We start from the raw sequence: 18,099 nt of genomic DNA, 5'->3' as shown, positions 1-18,099 counted from the left end.
GAAGGGGCAGATGGGATAATAGTATGATATTCCGGAGAGCAATCATATCCCTGTACCCAATTTAGAAACATAGCAAATGGGAGCCTGCACTGATTACAATCCTGCCCAGCCCTATCCCCTATGTATTTATAATGCCTAACTCCAGTTCTCTACACTATCCCTCCAAACTTTAAGTGTTTAGAATCTATCTATTTATGTTTTAAAAATATTCAGTGACTTGTCCTCCACAGCTTTATGAGGGAGAGAATTCCACAAATTCACCACATTCTGAGTGAAGAACTTTCTCCTCATCTCAGTCCTAAATGGCCAATCCTGTATTCTGAGATTGTGACCCCTTGTTCTAGCCAGAGGACACAACATCCCATTAAAAGACAAAATTGTACCTACCTCCACTACTACCTCTGGCAGCTTGTTCCAGACACTCACCACCCTCTGTAAAAAAATTGTCCCTCTGGACACTTTTATATCTCTCCCCTCTCACCTTAAACATATGCCCTCTAGTTTTAGACTCCCCTACCTTTGGGAAAAGATATTAACTTTCTAGCTGATCTGTGCCCCCGATTATTTTATAGACCTCTATAAGACAACCTCTCAGCCTCTTATGCTCCAGAGGAAAAAGTCCGAGTCTTTCCAGCCTCTCCTTATAACTCAATCTATCAAGTCCTGGTAGCATCCTAGTAAATGTCTTCTGCACTGTTTCTAGTTTAATAATATCCCTTCTATAATTGGGTGACCAGAATTGTCCACAGTATTCCAAGTGAGGCCTTACCAATGTCTTGTACAACTTCAACAAGACGCCCCAACTCCTGTATTCAGTGTTCTGACCGATGAAACCAAGCATGCTGAATGCCTTCTTCACCACTCTGTCCACCTGTGACTCCACTTTCAAGGAGCTATGAACCTGTACCCCTAGATTTCTTTCTTCTGTAACTCTCCCCAACGCCCTACCATTAACTGAGTAAATCCTGCCCTGGTTCAATTGACCAAAATGCATCACCTCACATTTATCTAAATTAAATTCCATCTGCCATTTGTCAGCCCACTGGCCCAATTGATCAAGATCCTGTTGTAATCCAAGATAACCTTCTTCACTGTCCGCTATTCCACTAGTTTTGGTGTCATCTGCAAACTTACTAACCATTCGTCCTATATTCTCATCCAAATCGTTAATATAAATAACAAATAACAGTGGATCCAGTGCTGAACCCTGAGACACACCACTGGTAAGAAGTTCTTCTTACTGTTCTGACATCTTACTGTGTTTACCCCAGTCCAATGCCGGCATCTCCACATCATGCACACCGCTGGTCACAGGTCTCCAATTTGAAAAACAAATCTCTACAACCACCCTCTGGCTTCTGTCACCAAGCCAGTTATTTATCCATTTAGATACCTCACCCTGGATCCTGTGAGATTTAACTTTATGCAACAACCTACCATGCGGTACCTTGTCAAAGGCCTTGCTAAAGTCCATGTAGACAACATCAACTGCACTGCCCTCATCTACCTTCTTGGTTACCCCATCAAAAAACTCAATCAAATTTGTGAGACATGATTTTCCACTCTCAAAGCCATGCCGACTGTCCCTAATCAGTCCTTGTGTCTCTAAATGCCTGTAGATCCTGTCTCTCAAAATAGTTTCTAACAATTTACCCACCACAGATGTGAGGTTCACTGGCCTGTAGTTCCCAGGCTTTTCCCTGCAGCCCTTTTTAAACAAAGGCACAACATTTGCCACTCTCCAATCTTCAGGCACCTCACCCGTGACTATCGATGATTCAAATATCTCGGCTAGGGGACCTGCAATTTCCTCCCTAGCCTCCCACAGTGTCCTGGGATACACTTAAGAACATAAGAAATAGGAGCAGGAGTAGGCCATCTAGCCCTTCGAGCCTGCCCCGCCATTCAATAAGATCATGGCTGATCTGTCGTGGCTCAGTTCCACATTCCTGCCCTCTCCCCATAACCCTTAATCCCCTCTCTTATCAAAAACCCATCAACCCGCGTCTTAAAAATATTTAGCGAGGCAGCCTCCACCACTTCAACGGGCAGAGAATTCCAGAGATTCACCACCCTTTGAGTGAAGAAGTTCCTCCTCAACTCCGTTCTAAACCGCCTCCCCTTTATCTTGAGGCTGTGCCCCCTAGTCCCACTATCCTTTCTGAGCGGGAAGAGTCTCTCCACCTCTATCCTATCCATCCCATTCATCATCTTATATGTCTCAATGAGATCTCCCCTCATTCTTCTAAACTCTAACGAGTACAAGCCTAGTTTATTCAGCCTCTCCTCATAGCTCAACCCCCTCAACTCCGGTATCAGCCTAGTAAACCTCCTCTGCACTCCCTCCAAGGCCAAAATATCCTTGCGTAAGTGCGGCGACCAAAACTGCGCACAGTACTCCAGCTGCGGCCTAACCAATGCCCTATACAGCCGCAGCAAGACCTCCCTACTTTTATATTCAATCCCCCTCGCTATGAAGGCCAGCATCCCATTCGCCTTCCTGACCACCTGCTGCACCTGCAAGCTGGGTCACTTCATCAGGTCCCAGAGATTTATCTACCTCGATGCACTTTAAGACATCCAGCACCTCCTTCTCTGTAATATGTATCCTTGAATGTTATGGTATTTCAAATGTTCATCCAAATATTTATTAAAGGTTGTAAGGTTTCCGGTCTCCACTACCTTCCCAGGCAGCGCATTCCAGATTCCCAACACCCTCTCAGTGAACAGCTATCTTCCCAAAACCCCATGAATCTCCTGCTCCTTACCCTAAGACTATACATAACAGGTAAAACAGAAGAACTGAGAGCTTGGATTACTACATGGAATTATGATGTTATTGCAATTATGGAGACATAGTTAAAGAATAGATAGGAGTGGCAGCTTAACATTCTGGGATACCGTTGTTTTAGACGGGACAGAAGGGGAAACAAAAGTGGTGGGGGAGCAGATCACAGCTGTGTTTAGAGAGGAGGAATTGGAGGGACCTTGTGGTGAGGCATTATGGGTGGAGCACAGAAATAAAAAGGGTTCAATCACAGTGTTAGGAATGTGTATGGACCTCCCAGCAGCTCGCAGTTGTGTCGTCAGATACTGAAAAGGTGTGAAAAAAGCAGGGTGGTTGTGATGGGTGATTTTAACTTTCCCCCATATTGACTGGGATTCCCTTACAGCCAGGGACTCAGATAGAGACCAATTTGTTCACTGTGTCCAGGAGGGCTTTTTGATACAGTATGTTGACAGTCCAATCAGAGAGGGGGTCTTACTCGACTGGGTATTGGAGAATGAACCGAGCCAAGTGATTGATCTTTCAGTGAGGGAGCATTTTGAGTTGAGTGACCATAATTCCATAAGATTTCAGGTAGTGATGGATAAGGACAAGGGTGGCCCTCAGGTGAGCATGTTTAATTGGGTGAAAGCCAATTACAGCCAAATTAGACAGGAATTGGGAGCAGCTATTTGAGAGCAAGTCCGCACCTGGAATGTGGGAGGCTTTTAAAGGCTGGTTGATTGAAGTACAGGCCAGGCATGTCCCCACAAAAGGATAGAAATGGCAGGGTTCGGGAATCATGGATGAGAAGGGGAATTGTAATTTTAGTTAAAAGGAAAAGCAAGGTCTAGGCATCTAAAAACTGACAAAGCCCTTGAGGAGTACAGTGAAAGTAGGAAGGAACTTAAACCTGGAATTAGGATGGCTAAAAGGGGCCATGAAATGTCTTTAACAAACAGAGTCAAAGAGAATCCTAAGGCTTTTCATGCATGGAAGTCTTCAAGACAGGATGGCACAAGAAGGACGGGTTACACCTAAACTGGAAGGGCACGAATATCCTGGCTGGGAGTTTTGCAAGTGTGGTTCGAGTAGGTTTAAACTAATGTGGCAGGGGGGTGGGGATCAAAACAGTAGGTCAATAAGCATAGAGGCTGGGGACGAGCTGAGGGCCAGGGCAAGGCTATCTAAAAGGAAGGGCATTCTGGAGGAGGATGACCTAAGTGGGCCTGGAGGTCTGGAGTGCATCTGCTTCAATGCGGGGAGCGTAACGGGTAAGACAGATGAACTTAAGGCCTTAATGCTTACGCGGGAATTTGGATGTGGTTGTGGTGATGGAGACTTGGTTAAAACAAGGATAGGACTGGCAGCTGAATATTCCGGTGTATAAGTGTTTTAGGCAAGACAGAGGAGGGGCTAAAAGAGGTGAGGGAGTAGCGATACTGGCTAGGGAGCATATTACAGTAGTGCAGAGGGTGGACAATTTAGAGGGGTCATGTAAAGAGTCACTGTGGGTGGAGCTCAGAAACAGGAAGGGTGCAATCACAATGCTGGGGGTATACTACAGGCCACCCAACAGCCCACGGGAAATGGAGGAACAGATATGTAAAGAGATTCTGGATAGGTGCAGAAAAAATAGGGTTGTTGTAGTGGGAGACTTTAATTTCCCTGGTATAGACTGGAAAGCGCTTAGGGCTGGGGGTCTGGATGGGGAAGAATTTGTAAAATGCGTACAGGAAGGTTCTTTGGAACAATATGTGGATAGTCCAACTAGAGAGGGGGCTATACTGGACCTAGTTCTGGGAAACGAGCCCGGTCAGGTCATCAAAGTTTCAGTAGGGGAACATGTGGCAAATAGTGACCACAATTGTGAACTTTAGGATCGTAATGGAAAAAAGATAAGCGTTGTCCTACGGGTAAGGTGCTGAATTGGGGGAAGGCTAACTATAGCCGGATTAGGCAGGATTTGGTGGCTGTTGATTGGGAGAGGCTGTTCGAGGGTAAGTCCGCGTCTGGCATGTAGGAGTCTTTTAAGGAACAGTTGATAAGGCTGCAGGACAGGCATGTGCCTGTAAAAAGGAAGGATAGGAAAGGTAGGATTCGAGAGCCGTGGATAACCAGGGAAATTGAGGATCTGATCAAAAAGAAAAGAGAGGCGTACGTTAGGTCCAGGCAACTGAAAACAGACGGAGCGCTGGAGGAATACAGAGAAAGTAGGAAAGAACTCAAACGGGGAGTTAGAAGGGCAAAAAGGGGTCACGAAATGTCCTTGGCAGACAGGATTAAGGCATTTTATTCATACGGTAGGAACAAGAGAGTTGTCAGGGAAAAGATCGGACCTCTCAGGGACAAAGGAGGTGAATTATGCTCAGAACCCAAGGGAATAGGGGAGATCCTAAATGAATGCTTTGCATCAGTATTCACAAAGGAGAGGGATGTGTTGACTGGGAGTGTCTCAGAGGGATGTGTTGACCCGTTAGAGAGAATCTCCATTAAGTTTTTTAGGGAACATTAAAACTAACAAATCCCCAGGGCCTGATGGCATCTATCCTACACTGCTCAGGGAGACAAGAGATGAAATTGCTGGGCCTCTAACAGAAATCTTTGTCTCTTCACTGGACACAGGTGAAGTCCCAGAGGATTGGAGGATAGCAAATGTGGTCTCGTTAGTTAAGAAGGGTAGCAAGGATAACTCGGGTAATTATAGGCCGGTGAGCTTGATGTCCGTGGTAGGGAAGTTGTTGGAGAGGATTCTTAGAGATAGGATGTATGCACATTTAGAACAGAACAATCTCATTAGTGACAGACAGCATGGTTTTGTATGAGGGAGGTCATGCCTCACAAATTTGGTGGAGTTTTTTGAGGAGGTGACAAAACACGATTGACGAAGGAAAGGCCGTGGATGTCGTCTATATTAGTAAAACGTTTGACAAAGTCCCTCATGGCAGGTTGGTGCAAAAAGTTAAATCTCACGGGATAAAAGGACAGCTAGCTAGATGGGTGGAGAACTGGCTTGGCCATAGAAGACAGAGGGTAGCAGTGGAGGGGTCTTTAACCGGCTGGAGGTCTGTGACTAGTGATGTTCCACAGGGCTCTGTACTGGGACCTCTGCTGTTTGTGATATATATAAATGATTTAGAAGAAGGTGTAAATGGTGTGATCAGTAAGTTTGCGGACAACACAAAGATGGCTGGACTTGCGGATAGCGATGAACATTGTCAGAGAATACAGCAGGATATAGATAGGCTGGAAAATTGGGTGGGGAAATGGCAGATGGAATTTAATCCAGATAAATGTGAAGTGATGCATTTTGGTAGAACTAGTGTAGGGGGCAGCTACACAATACAGAACCATCAGGAGTATTGACACACAGAGGGACCTGGGTGTGCAAGTCCACAGATCCTTAAAGGTGGCAGCACAGGTGGGGAGGGTGGTGAAGAAGGCATATGGCATGCTTGCCTTTATAGGACAGGGCACAGAGTATAAAAGTTGGCGTGTGATGTTGCAGCTGTATAGAACGTTAGTTAGCTCTGGTCGCCACACTACCAGAAGGATGTGGAGGCTTTGGAGAGAGTACAGAAAAGGTTTACCAGGATGTTGCCTGGTATGGAGGGTATTAGCTATGAGGAGAGATTGGATAAACTGGGGTTGTTCTTTGAGCGGAGACCTAATAGAGGTGTATAACATTATGAAGGGCATAGATAGAGTGAACTGTGGGAAACTTTTTCCCAGGGCAGAGGTGACGAACATAAGGGGTCACAGGTTCAAGGTGAGGGGGACAAGGTTTAACACAGATGTCAGAGGGATGTATTTTACACAAAGGCTGGTGGGGGCCTGGAATGCACTGCCAAGCAGGGTGGTAGAGGTGGACAATCTGGGATCATTTAAGACTTATCTGGATAGCCACATGAACAGACTGAGAATGGAGGGATACAAACGAATAGTCTAGTTGGAAGCATGAGCGGTGCAGGCTTGGAGGGCCAAAGGGCCTGTTTCCTGTTCTGTATTGTTCTTTGTTCTTTGCATCATTAGGAGCAAGAGTGTGGCAAGAGCAAGAGTAGGCCCACTCAAGGACAATGGAGGGAAGCATTTAAGCTGGAAAGGCATAAATATTCTGGCCAGGAGGTTTGCTAGTGTTACACAGGAGGATTTAAACTCGTTTGGCGGGGGGTTGGGACCCAAAGTAAAGGTGAATTAATTGAAGGGGAACTAGAGAGTAGGGCCAGTAAGACTCAGAGAAACTGCAGGCAGGGTGGGATTGCTAATCAGAGAGGGTCTGGTGGACTGAAGTGCATTTGTTTCAATGCAAGAAGATTAACAGGTAAGGCAGGTGAACTTAGAGCTCAGATTAGTACTTGGAATTATGACGTTGTTGCCATTACAGAAACTTGGTTAAGGGAAGGACAGGATTGGCAGCTTAATGTTCCAGGATATAGGTGTTTCAGGCGTGATAGAGGGGGATGTAAAAGGGATGGGGGAGTTGCACTACTGGTTAAGGAGAATATCACAGCTGTACTGCGGGAGGACACCTCGGAGGGTTCATACAGTGAGACAATATGGGTAAGAGCTCAGGAATAGGGAAGGTGAGTCACAATGTAGGGGGTTTACTATAGTCCGCCCAACTGCCAGCGAGAGATTGAGGAACGGTTATGTAGGCAAACTTTGACAAGGTGTTAAAGTAACAGAGATGTGGTGGGAGATTTTAACTTACATAATATTGACTGGGCCTCACTTAGTGCTAGGGGTGTGGATGGGTAGAGATTGTAAGGGGCATCCAGGAGGGCTTCTTGAAACAGTATGTAGATAGTTCGACTAGGGAAGGGGCCATACTGGACCTGGTATTGGGGAATGAGCCCGGACGGGTGGTTGATGTTTCAGGAGGGGAGCAGTTCGGGAACAGTGACCACAATTCAGTAAGCTTTAATGTACTGATGGATAAACATAAGTGTAGTCCTCAAGTTAAGGTGCTAAACTTGGGGGGAGGCTAATTACAACAATATTATGCAGGAACTGAAGCATGTAGATTGGGGGCAGATGTTTGAGGTCAAATCAACATCTGGTATGTGGAGGCTTTCAAGTGTAAGTTGATAGAACATAGAACATAGAAAACTACAGCACAAACAGACCCTTCGGCCCACAAGTTGCGCCAATCATATCCATACCCACCAGGCCTATCTCAATCTCATTAACTCCCCTGAAGTCTCTTAAAAGACCCCAGCGAGTTTACCGCTACCACCACCGACAGCAGCCAATTCCACTCACTCACCACCCTTTGAGTGAAAAACTTACCCCTAACATCTCCTCTGTACTTGCTCCCCAGCACCTTAAACCTGTGTCCTCTCGTAGCGACCATTTCAGCCCTGGGAAATAGCCTCTGAGAATCCACCCTATCTATTCCTCTCAACGTTTTATAAACCTCTATCAGGTCACCTCTCAACCTTCGGCTCTCCAGGGAGAAGAGACCTAGCTCCCTCAACCTATCTTCATAAGGCATGCCACCCAATACAGGCAACATCCTTGTAAATCTCCTCTGCACCCTCTCAATAGCTTCCACATCCTTCCTATAGTGAGGCGACCAGAACTGCGCACAGTACTCCAAGTGGGGTCTGACAAGGGTCTTATAAAGTTGCAGCATTAAGTGGGATTAAGTAGATAGGGATTCAGAACCGGCACATTCCTGTAAGGATGAGGGATTAGTATGGCAAATTTTGGGAACCTCAGAGAACGAGAGATATTGTGAGCCTAGTCAAAGAGAAAAAGGAAATATTTGTCAAAGCTAGGAGGCTGGGAACACACGAAGCAAGTGTGGAATACAAGGAAAGTAGAAAGAAACTTAAACAAGGGGTAAGGAGGGCTAAAAGGGGTCACAAAAAATCATTGGCCAGCAGGATTAAGGAAAATTCCTAGGCTTTTTGTAAATATATAAAGAGCAAGAGGGTGGCCAGGGAGAGGATTGGCCCACTCAAGGACAAGGGCGGGAATCTATGCATGGAGCCAGAGGAAATGGGTGAGGTATTAAATGCATACTTTGTGTCAGTATTCACCAAAGAGAAGGACTTAGTGGATGATGAGTCTGGGAAAGGATGTGTAGATAGTTTGAGTCATGTTGAGATCAAAAAGGAGGAGGTATTGGGGTTCTTGAGAAACATTAAGGTAAACAAGTCCCCCGGGGCCTGATGGGATATACTCCAGAATACTGAAAGAGGCAAGGGAGGAAATTACTGGAGCTTTGAGAGAAATCTTTGTATCCTCACTGGCTACAGGGGAAGTACGGTAAGAAGTCTCACAGCACCAGGTTAAAGTCCAACAGGTTTATTTGGTAGCAAAAGCCATTAGCTTTCGGAGCGCTGTTCCTTCGTCAGGTAAGTGGGAGTTCTATTCACAAACAGGACATATAAAGATACAAACTCAATTTACAAAATAATGGTTGGAATGTGAATCTTTACAGGTAATCAAGTCTTAAAGGTACAGGCAATGTGAGCTTTGCAAGCCAATGCGGCCTTCACAACTCACAACAGCACAGAGTCGCTGAGCAGAAACTGATAGCCAAGTTCTGCACACATGAGGACGGCCTCAACCGGGATCTTGGGTTCATGTCACACTATCTGTAACCCCCATGACTTGCCTGGGTTTGCAAAATCTCACTAACTGTCCTGTCTGGAGACAATACACATCTCTTTAACCTGTGCTTAACCCTCTCTCCACTCACATTGCCTGTACCTTTAAGACTTGATTACCTGTAAAGATTCGCATTCCAACCATTTTTTTGTAAATTGAGTTTGTGTCTTTATACGTCCTGTTTGTGAATAGAACTCCCACTCACCTGACGAAGCAGCAGCATTCCAAAAGCTGGTGGATTTTGCTGCCAAATAAACCTGTTGAACTTTAACTGGTGTTGTGAGACTTCTTATTGTGTTTACTCCAGAGCAACCCCAGCATCTCTACATCATGACTACAGGGGAGGTCCCAGAGGATTGGAGAATAGCCAATTTTGTTCCTTTGTTTAAGAAGGGTAGCAAGAATAATCCAGGTAATTACAGGCCGGTGAGCCTTACATCAGTGGTAGGGAAATTATTGGAGAGGATTCTTTGAGACAGGATTTATTCCCACTTGGAAATAAGTGGGTGTATTAGTGAGAGGCGATATGGTTTTGTGAAGGGGAGGTCGTGTCTCACTAACTTAACCAAGTTTTTTGAGGAAGTGACGAAGATGATTGATGAGGGTAGGGCAGTGGATGTTGTCTACATGGACTTCAGTAAGGCCTTTGACAAGGTCCCTCATGGCAGACTGGTGCAGAAGGTGAAGTCACATGGGATCAGAGGTGAGGGGGCAAAGTGGATACAAAACTGGCTCGGTCAAAGAAGAGAGGGTAGCAGTGGAAGGGTGTGTTTCTGAATGGAGGGCTGTGACAAGTGGTGTTCCTCAGGGATCAGTGCTGGGATCTTTGCTGTTTGTAATATATATAAATGATTTGGAGGAAAATGTAACTGGATTGATTAGTAAGTTTGTGGATAACACAAAGGTTGGTGGATTTGCGGATAGCGATGAGGACCATCAGAGGATACAGCAGGATATAGATCAGTTGGAGACTTGGGTGGAGAGATGGCAGATGGAGTTAATGCATTTTGGAAGGTCTAATACAGATAGGAAATATACAGTAAATGGCAGAACCCTTCAGAATATTGATAGGTAAAGAGATCTGGGTGTACAGGTATACAGCTCACTGAAAGTGGCAACGTAGGTGGAGAAGGTAGTCAAGAAGGCATACGGCACGCTTGCCTTCATTGGCCAGGGCTTTGAGTTTAAAGATTGGCAAGTCATGTTGTTGCTTTATAGAACCTTAGTTACACTGTACTTGGAATATAGTGTTCAGTTCTGGTTGCCACACTACCAGAAGGATGTGGAGGCTTTGGAGAGGGGACAGAAAAGATTTACCAGGATGTTGCCTGGTACGGAGGGCATTAGATATGAGGAGAGGTTGGAGAAACTTGGTTTGTTCTCACTGGAACGATGGAGGTTGAGGGGCGACCTGATAGAAATCTACAAGATTATGAGGGGCATGGACAGAGTGGATAGTCAGAAGCTTTTTCCCAGGGTGGAAGAGTCAATTACTCGGGGGCACAGGTTTAAGGCGCCAGGGACAAGGTTTAAAGGAGATGTATGAAGCAGATTGTTTACACAGAGATTGATGGGTGCCTGGAACTCATTGCTGTGGGAGATAGTGGCAGCAGGTACATTAGTGAGTTTTAAGAGGCATCTGGACAAATACATAAAAAGGATGGGAATAGGGGGATTGGCCCCAGAAGGTGGGGGCTTTTACTTCAGACACGCAGCATGGTCAGTGCAGGCTTGGAGGGCGAAAAGGCCTGTTCCTGTGCTGTAATTTTCTTTGTTCTTTGTTCTTATGTGTGGAGCCACAGGAAGGGGGAGGGGGGGGACATGGTGGCACAATGGTTAGCACTGCTACCTCACAGGACCAAGTACCCGGCTTGAGTCACTGTGTTGAATTTGCATGTTCTTCCCATGTCTGCGTGGGTTTCCTCCTTTCACTAAAGGTCCTTCCTTTGGTGAAGGACCCTAAAAGGATTTGGATGGAGAGGGGGAAGGGAACAGACTGGATCTTGGGGAGTGGGAAGGGGCATTGTCTGGGTCTTGAGGAGTGGGAGGGGACATCGTCTGGATCTTGAGGAGTTGGGGAGGGCAGAGTTTACTCTGGTTTCCACCCACAGTACAAAGATGTGCAGGTTAGGTGGATTGGCCATGCTAAATTACCCTTTAGTGTCAGGCAGACTAGCTAGCGTACATGCATGGGGATATGGGGATAGGGCTTGGGTATGTTTGTGGTCAGTGCAGACTTAATGGGCCAAATGGCCTCCTTCTGTCCTGTAGGATTCTATGGGCCCAAATTTACCATTGCCACAGTGCTGCCCAATTTGATAATTTCCTTCTGTAACTGGCTTATCTTGATATTCATAGATGTGAGCAGGTATGACATATTCTTTCCAGTTGCATACTGGCTCTCTCAGATCAGTTGACCATCATCACCATTATGATTGTTTACATGATTCTTTATCCTTTGCCTCCCTCACTCTCTCGTTCTGTCTCTCGGCAGATGGGTGGGATATGAATACCCCGGTTACCGTGGTTACCAGTTCCTCTTGGAGAAAGGCGAGTACAGGCATTGGAATGAGTGGGGTGCTCATCGGCCTCAGATTCAGTCTATGCGCCGAATCCGTGACCAGCAGTGGAACACACAAGGGTGTTTCACCATCACCAACTAGTCACCATGGGCATGAGGTGGAAGGCACATTGGCTTACAAGAAGCCCTTTAGCTTCAGGGACACCTGGGTGACAGGATTGAGGTGAGATGAGGGACACTAGGGGTGCAGCAAGGTCACGACTGGGTTCTGTGAGGGAGGCGCTGCCTTCTTGAATCAATCACTAGACAACTATTAATGGGGTGAAGGACCCTAAAGGGATCTGGAGGGGAAGCGGGGTGGGGGCGTGGGGGGGGCGGCGGGAATAGACAGAGTCATAGAGAGGGAGAAGGGAAACAGACTGGGTCTTGGGGAGTGGGAAAGGGCACCATCTGGGCCTTAGGGAATGGGAGGGGGTCTTGGGGAAGAGGCTAGGTATTGGAAAGTGGGAGGGGCACCGTCTGAATCTTGGGAAGTGGGAAGGGGCACCATCTGGGTCTTGGGGAGTTGGGGCAGGGAAGAGTCTAGGTATTGGGAAGTGGGAGGGGGCACCGTCTGAGTCTTGGGAAATGGGAAGGGGCACCATCTGGGTCTTGGGAAGTTTGGGGGGGAGAGTCTAGGTATTGGGAAGTGGGAGGGGGCACCGTCTGAGTCTTGGGAAATGGGAAGGGGCACCATCTGGGTCTTGGGAAGTTTGGGGGGGAGAGTCTAGGTATTGGGAAGTGAGAGGGGGCACCGTCTGAGTCTTGGGAAGTTGGAGGGGGGAGAGTCTAGGTATTGGAAAGTGGGAGGGGGCACCGTCTGAGTCTTGGGAAATGGGAAGGGGCACCATCTGGGTCTTGGGAAGTTGGAGGGGAGAGTCTAGGTATTGGGAAGTGGGAGGGGGCACCGTCTGAATCTTGGGAAGTTGGGGGGAGAGAGTCTAGGTATTGGGAAGTGGGAAGGGGCACCGTCTGTTTCTTGAGGAGTTGCAGGGGGGGCAGAGTCTGGGTCTTGGGGAGTGGGAGGGGCACCGTCTGGGCCCTGGGGAGTGGGAGGGGCACTGTCTGGGTCTTGAGGAGTCAGGGGGGCATTGTCTGGATCCTGCGGAGTGATGTTGGGGGGGATGTTGTCTGGTAGCAAAGGGTAGGATTTGAGATTTAGGCAATTTGACCACCTTCTGAAGATAGGAACCCAGTGGCGACTGGACCCTCAGATCAGACCATTGGAGAATCGACTTTGAGAATCTTCAGTATCAATTTCATTGTTATTTGATCTTAGACTGTCAGGGCAGCCAATAGTCTGAAACCTCATGTATCAGCTCAATCTGAAATAAAGGGTGTTTTAAACACATTCTGAAATGTACTGACTTTCTCTTCGATTGTCTGACAAGTAGTCACTCACTGATTACAGGGGAAGGTTATTAAGTACCGACACTTGTGGAGAAGTTATATTTCATCAAACCCATGTACCAGAGAATTCCAGTTACAAACCTGTGGATTGAATATTAGTCCAACAAGAGGCAGTGCTGTACTGAGTGTGAAATTCCCAGATCCACAGTTCACCTTGGTCCTTTCCATCAATTTCCTCTCTCTGTCTCTCCAGTTCTTTCTCTCTTAATCTATCTGTCTCCAGTTCTCTCTCTCCACTTCTCTCTCTCCACTTATCTCTATCTCAACAGATCTCTTAATTTTAATATGGAAGTGTTCAATTGATTGTCTGTACAGCTGGTTAGTGAGATGCCAGGACCAAAAGAGATACATCCAAAGTGGAAATTTGTCATCATTTGTTCAATCTTCCTTAGACTCAGATGTGGCAGGAGAGAACTGGAAATTCAACATCATCACAACATTGTTCAAAGAAAATGTAGATTTAAATCCACAATTGCAGGGCTGGAAGTTTAGCTTCTGGGGTAGAGAAGCTTCCAAATATCTGGGACAAAATTAATAGTCACATGGTTAAAGATAGATTAATTCTTTGATTTGATTTATCATTGTCACATGTATTGGTACACAGTGAAAAAAATTGTTTCTTGCATGCTATACAGGCAAAGCATACCGTTCATAGGGAAGAAAATGAGAGTGTGCAGAATGTACTGTTACAGTCATAGCTAGGGTGTAGGGAAAGATCAACTTAATGCAAGGTAGGTCCGTTCAAAATTCTGCTGGCAGCAGGGAAGAAGCTGTTCTTGAGTTGGTTCTTTCCTGCTGCCATCAGACTAATTCTGGAAATTCAGTACGGTTTATTAAAGGCAATTCATGTTGAACTAACATTCTGGAGTTTGTTGAGGAGGTGATGGATAGGATTGATGAGGACAATATTGTTATGTGGGTATAAAGCGAGTTGCAAAGGTGTTTGAGTGCCACAGAACAGACTTGTGAGCAGAGGTAGAGATTCTGGAATAAAGGGGACAGAAGTGATTTGGAAAGGGAGTTGGCTGAGTGAAAGTTATATTTAATGTTTCCATCTTGATTAGGGCAATGTTTTTATTCCAGTTGCACAATGATGGTGATAGAGCTCTCGCGCTTTGAGAAATATGTTAAATGATAGAAACATAGAAAATAGATGCAGGAGGAGGCCATTCAGCTCTTCGAGCCTGTGCCACCATTCAGTATGATCATGGCTGATCATACACTCTCAGTATCCCACTCCCACTTTCTCTCCATATCTCTTGATCCCTTTAGGCACAAGGGCCATGTCCAGTTCCTTCTTGAACATATCTAACAAACTGGCCCCAATAACTTTCTGTCGTAGAGAATTCCATAAGTTCACTTCTGAGTGAAGAAGTTCTTCCTCATCTCTGTCCTGATTGGCTTATCCCTTATTCTTAGACTATGACCCCAAGCGCTGATCTTTGCCAACATTAGGAACATTCTTCCTGCATCCCGCCTGTCCAGTCCCATCAGGATTCTATATGTTTTTATGAGATTCCCCCCTCATTCTTCTAAATTCCAGTGAATTTACAAGCCCAGTCGATCCAATCTCTCTTCATATTACAGTCCTGCCATTTCAGGAATCAGTCTGGTGAACCTTCACTGGGTTCCCTCAGTAGCAAGAATGTCAGACTAGAATCCTCAGACTAGGAGACTAAAACTGCACACAATACTCAAGGTGTGCTAGTCAAAAAGAAAAGAAAGGCGTACAGAAGGTTCAGAAAGCTAGGTGAAGTTAAGGATCTAGAGGAGTATAAGGGTCGTAAGAAGGAGCTTAAAAAGGAAATTAGGAGAGCCAGAAGGGTTCAGGAGAAGGCTTTGGTGGGTAAGATTAAGGAGAACACCAAGGCGTTCTCCAAATATGTGAAGATTAAAAGGATGAGATGTGAAGGAATAGGACCTATAAAAGGTGAAGGGTGAAAAGTCTTTGCGGAACCGGTAGAAATGGCAGAGGTGCTTAATGAGTACTTTGCCTCAGTGTATTTGTAGTGGACTGAATAGATTGAGTATATGGACATTAAGAAAAAGAATGTGTTGGAAATTTTGAATTGCATCAAGATAGATAAGTCACCAGGACCGGATGGGATGTACCCCAGGTTACTGTGGGAGGCGAGGGAAGAGATTGCAGAGCCTCTGGCGATGATCTTTGCGCCATCAGTGCAGACGGGAGAAGTTCTGGAGGATTGGAGGATTGCGAATATGGTTCCTATATTCAAGAAAGGGAACAGGGCTAGCCCGGGAAATTACCGACCGGTGAGTCTAACGTTAGTGATTGGTAAGTTGATGGAGAGGATCCTGAGGGACAGGGTTTATGAACGTGTAGAGAAGTTTAGAATGATCAGAAATAGTCAGCACGGCTTAGTCAAGGGCAGGTCGTGCCTTATGAGCCTGGTTGAGTTCTGGTGGAAAATGTGACTAAACACATTGACGAAGGAAGAGCAGTAGATGTGGTTTATATGGACTTCAGCAAGGCGTTCGATAAAGTCCCCCATGCAAGACTTCTTGAGAAGGTGAGAGGACATGGGATCCAAGGGCCTTTGGCCTTGTGGATCCAGTACTGGCTTGCCTGCAGAAGGCAGACAGTGGTTGTGGATGGGTCTTTTTCTGCATGGAGGTCAGTCACCAGTGGAGTGCCCCAGGGATCTGTTCTAGGACCCTTACTGTTTGTAATTTTCATAAATGACCTGGATGAGGAAGTGGAGGGATGGGTTGGTAAGTTTGCCGACGACACGAAGGTTGGTGGTGTTGTGGATAGTTTGGAGGGATGTCAGAAGTTGTAGCGAGACATAGATAGGATGCAAGACTGGGCAGAGAAGTGGCAGATGGACTTCAACACGGATAAATGTGTAGTGGTCCATTTTGGCAGGACCAATGGGTTGCAGGAGTACAATATCAAGGGTAAGACTCTTAGCAGTGTAGAGGATCAGAAGAACCTTGGGGTCCGGGTCCATAGGACTCTTAAATCAGCCTCGCAGGTAGAGGATGTGGTCAAGAAGGCGTATGGTGTACTGGCCTCCATCAATCGAGGGATTGAGTTTAGGAGTCGGGAGATAATGCTGCAGCTGTATAAGACCCTTGTCAGACCCCACTTGGAGTACTGTGCGCAGTTCTGGTCGCCTCATTACAAGAAAGATATTGAAAGGGTGCAGAGGAGGTTTACAAGGATGTTACCTGGATTGGGTGGCATGCCTTATGAGGATAGGTTGAGGGAACTCGGTCTTTTCTCCCCAGAGAGACGAAGGATGAGAGGTGACTTGATAGAGGTTTATAAGATGTTGAGAGGTATAGATAGGGTGGATTCTCAGAGGCTATTTCCCAGGGCTGAAATGGTCGCTACGAGAGGACACGGGTTTAAGGTGCTGGGGAGTAGGTACAGAGGAGATATCTAAATGGATACAAAATTGGCTTCTTGACAGAAGCCAGAGGGTGGTTGTAGAGAGTTGTTTTTCAAACTGGAGGCCTGTGACCAGCGGTGTGCCTCAGGGATCAGTGCTGGGCCCACTGTTATTTGTTATTTTTATTAATGATTTGGGTGAGAATATAGGGGGCATGGTTAGTAAATTTGCAGATGACACCAACATTGGTGGCATAGTGGACAGAGAAGAAAGTTATCTCCAATTGCAGTGGGATCTTGATCAATTGGGCCAGTGGGCTGACGAATGGCAGATGGAGTTTAATTTAGACAAATGTGAAGTGATGTATTTTGGTAGATTGAACAAGGGCAGGACTTATTCGGTTAATGGTAGGACATTGGGGAGAACTACAGAACAAAGGGATCTAGGGATACATGTTCATAGCTCCTTGAACTGGGGTGACAGGTAGACAGAGTGGTGAAGAAGGCATTCGGCATGCTTGGTTTCATCGGTCAGAACATTGAATGTCTTGTTGAAGCTGTACAAGACATTTGGAATACTGTGTGCAATTCTGGTCATCCTATTATAGAAAGGATATTATGAACATAGAACATAGAACACTACAGCACAAACAGGCCCTTCGGCCCACGAGTTGCGCCGATCACATCAACACCTACCAATCCATAGACCTATCTATAACCCCCAATCCCATAAAACCCCATATACTCATCCAGAAGTCTTTTAAAAGACCCCAGCGAGTTCACCTCCACCACCACTGACAGCAGCCGATTCCATTCACTCACCACCCTCTGAGTGAAAAACTTACCCCTAACATCACTTCTGTACTTGCCTCCCCGCACCTTAAACCTGTGTCCTCTCGTAGCGACCATTTCAACCCTGGGAAATACCCTCTGAGAATCCACCCTATCTATTCCTCTCAACATTTTATAAACCTCTATCAGGTCGCCTCTCAACCTTCGTCTCTCCAGGGAAAAGAGTCCCAGCTCCCTCAACCTAACTTCATAAGGCATGCCTCCCAATCCAGGCAACATCCTTGTAGATCTCATAGAACATAGAACATAGAACACTACAGCACAAACAGGCCCTTCGGCCCACAAGTTGCGCCGACCACATCACCTACCAACCTACAGACCTATCTATAACCCTCAATCTCATTAAACCCCATATACTCATCCAGAAGTCTTTTAAAAGACCCCAGCGAGTTCGCCTCCACCACCACTGACGGCAGCCGATTCCATTCACTCACCACCCTCTGAGTGAAAAACTTACCCCTAACATCACTTCTGAACCTCCCTCCCCGCACCTTAAATCTGTGTCCTCTCGTAGCGACCATTTCAAACCGGGGAAAT

At 46.2% G+C, this 18,099-nt stretch overlaps 1 protein-coding gene across 1 annotated transcript in view; it reads left to right on the top strand.

Moving 5' to 3' along the window:
* LOC145356039 (beta-crystallin B1-like) overlaps positions 1 to 12,218 on the top strand; it is a 38,598-nt gene extending 26,380 nt beyond the window's left edge. Inside the window, exon 7 of the mRNA XM_080208631.1 lies at positions 11,880 to 12,218. Coding sequence (XP_080064757.1) covers positions 11,880 to 12,048 — 169 coding nt within the window. The 3' untranslated portion in view covers positions 12,049 to 12,218. The remainder of the gene's footprint in view (positions 1 to 11,879) is intronic.
* Positions 12,219 to 18,099: the final 5,881 nt, after the last annotated feature.

This window comes from Carcharhinus amblyrhynchos, chromosome 20, assembly GCF_965287045.1.
Source record: "Carcharhinus amblyrhynchos chromosome 20, sCarAmb.v2.hapA, whole genome shotgun sequence".
Lineage (NCBI taxonomy): Eukaryota > Metazoa > Chordata > Chondrichthyes > Carcharhiniformes > Carcharhinidae > Carcharhinus > Carcharhinus amblyrhynchos.
The sequence above is the reverse complement of the archived record's forward strand: the minus strand, read 5'-3'. Positions and strand labels throughout refer to the sequence as shown.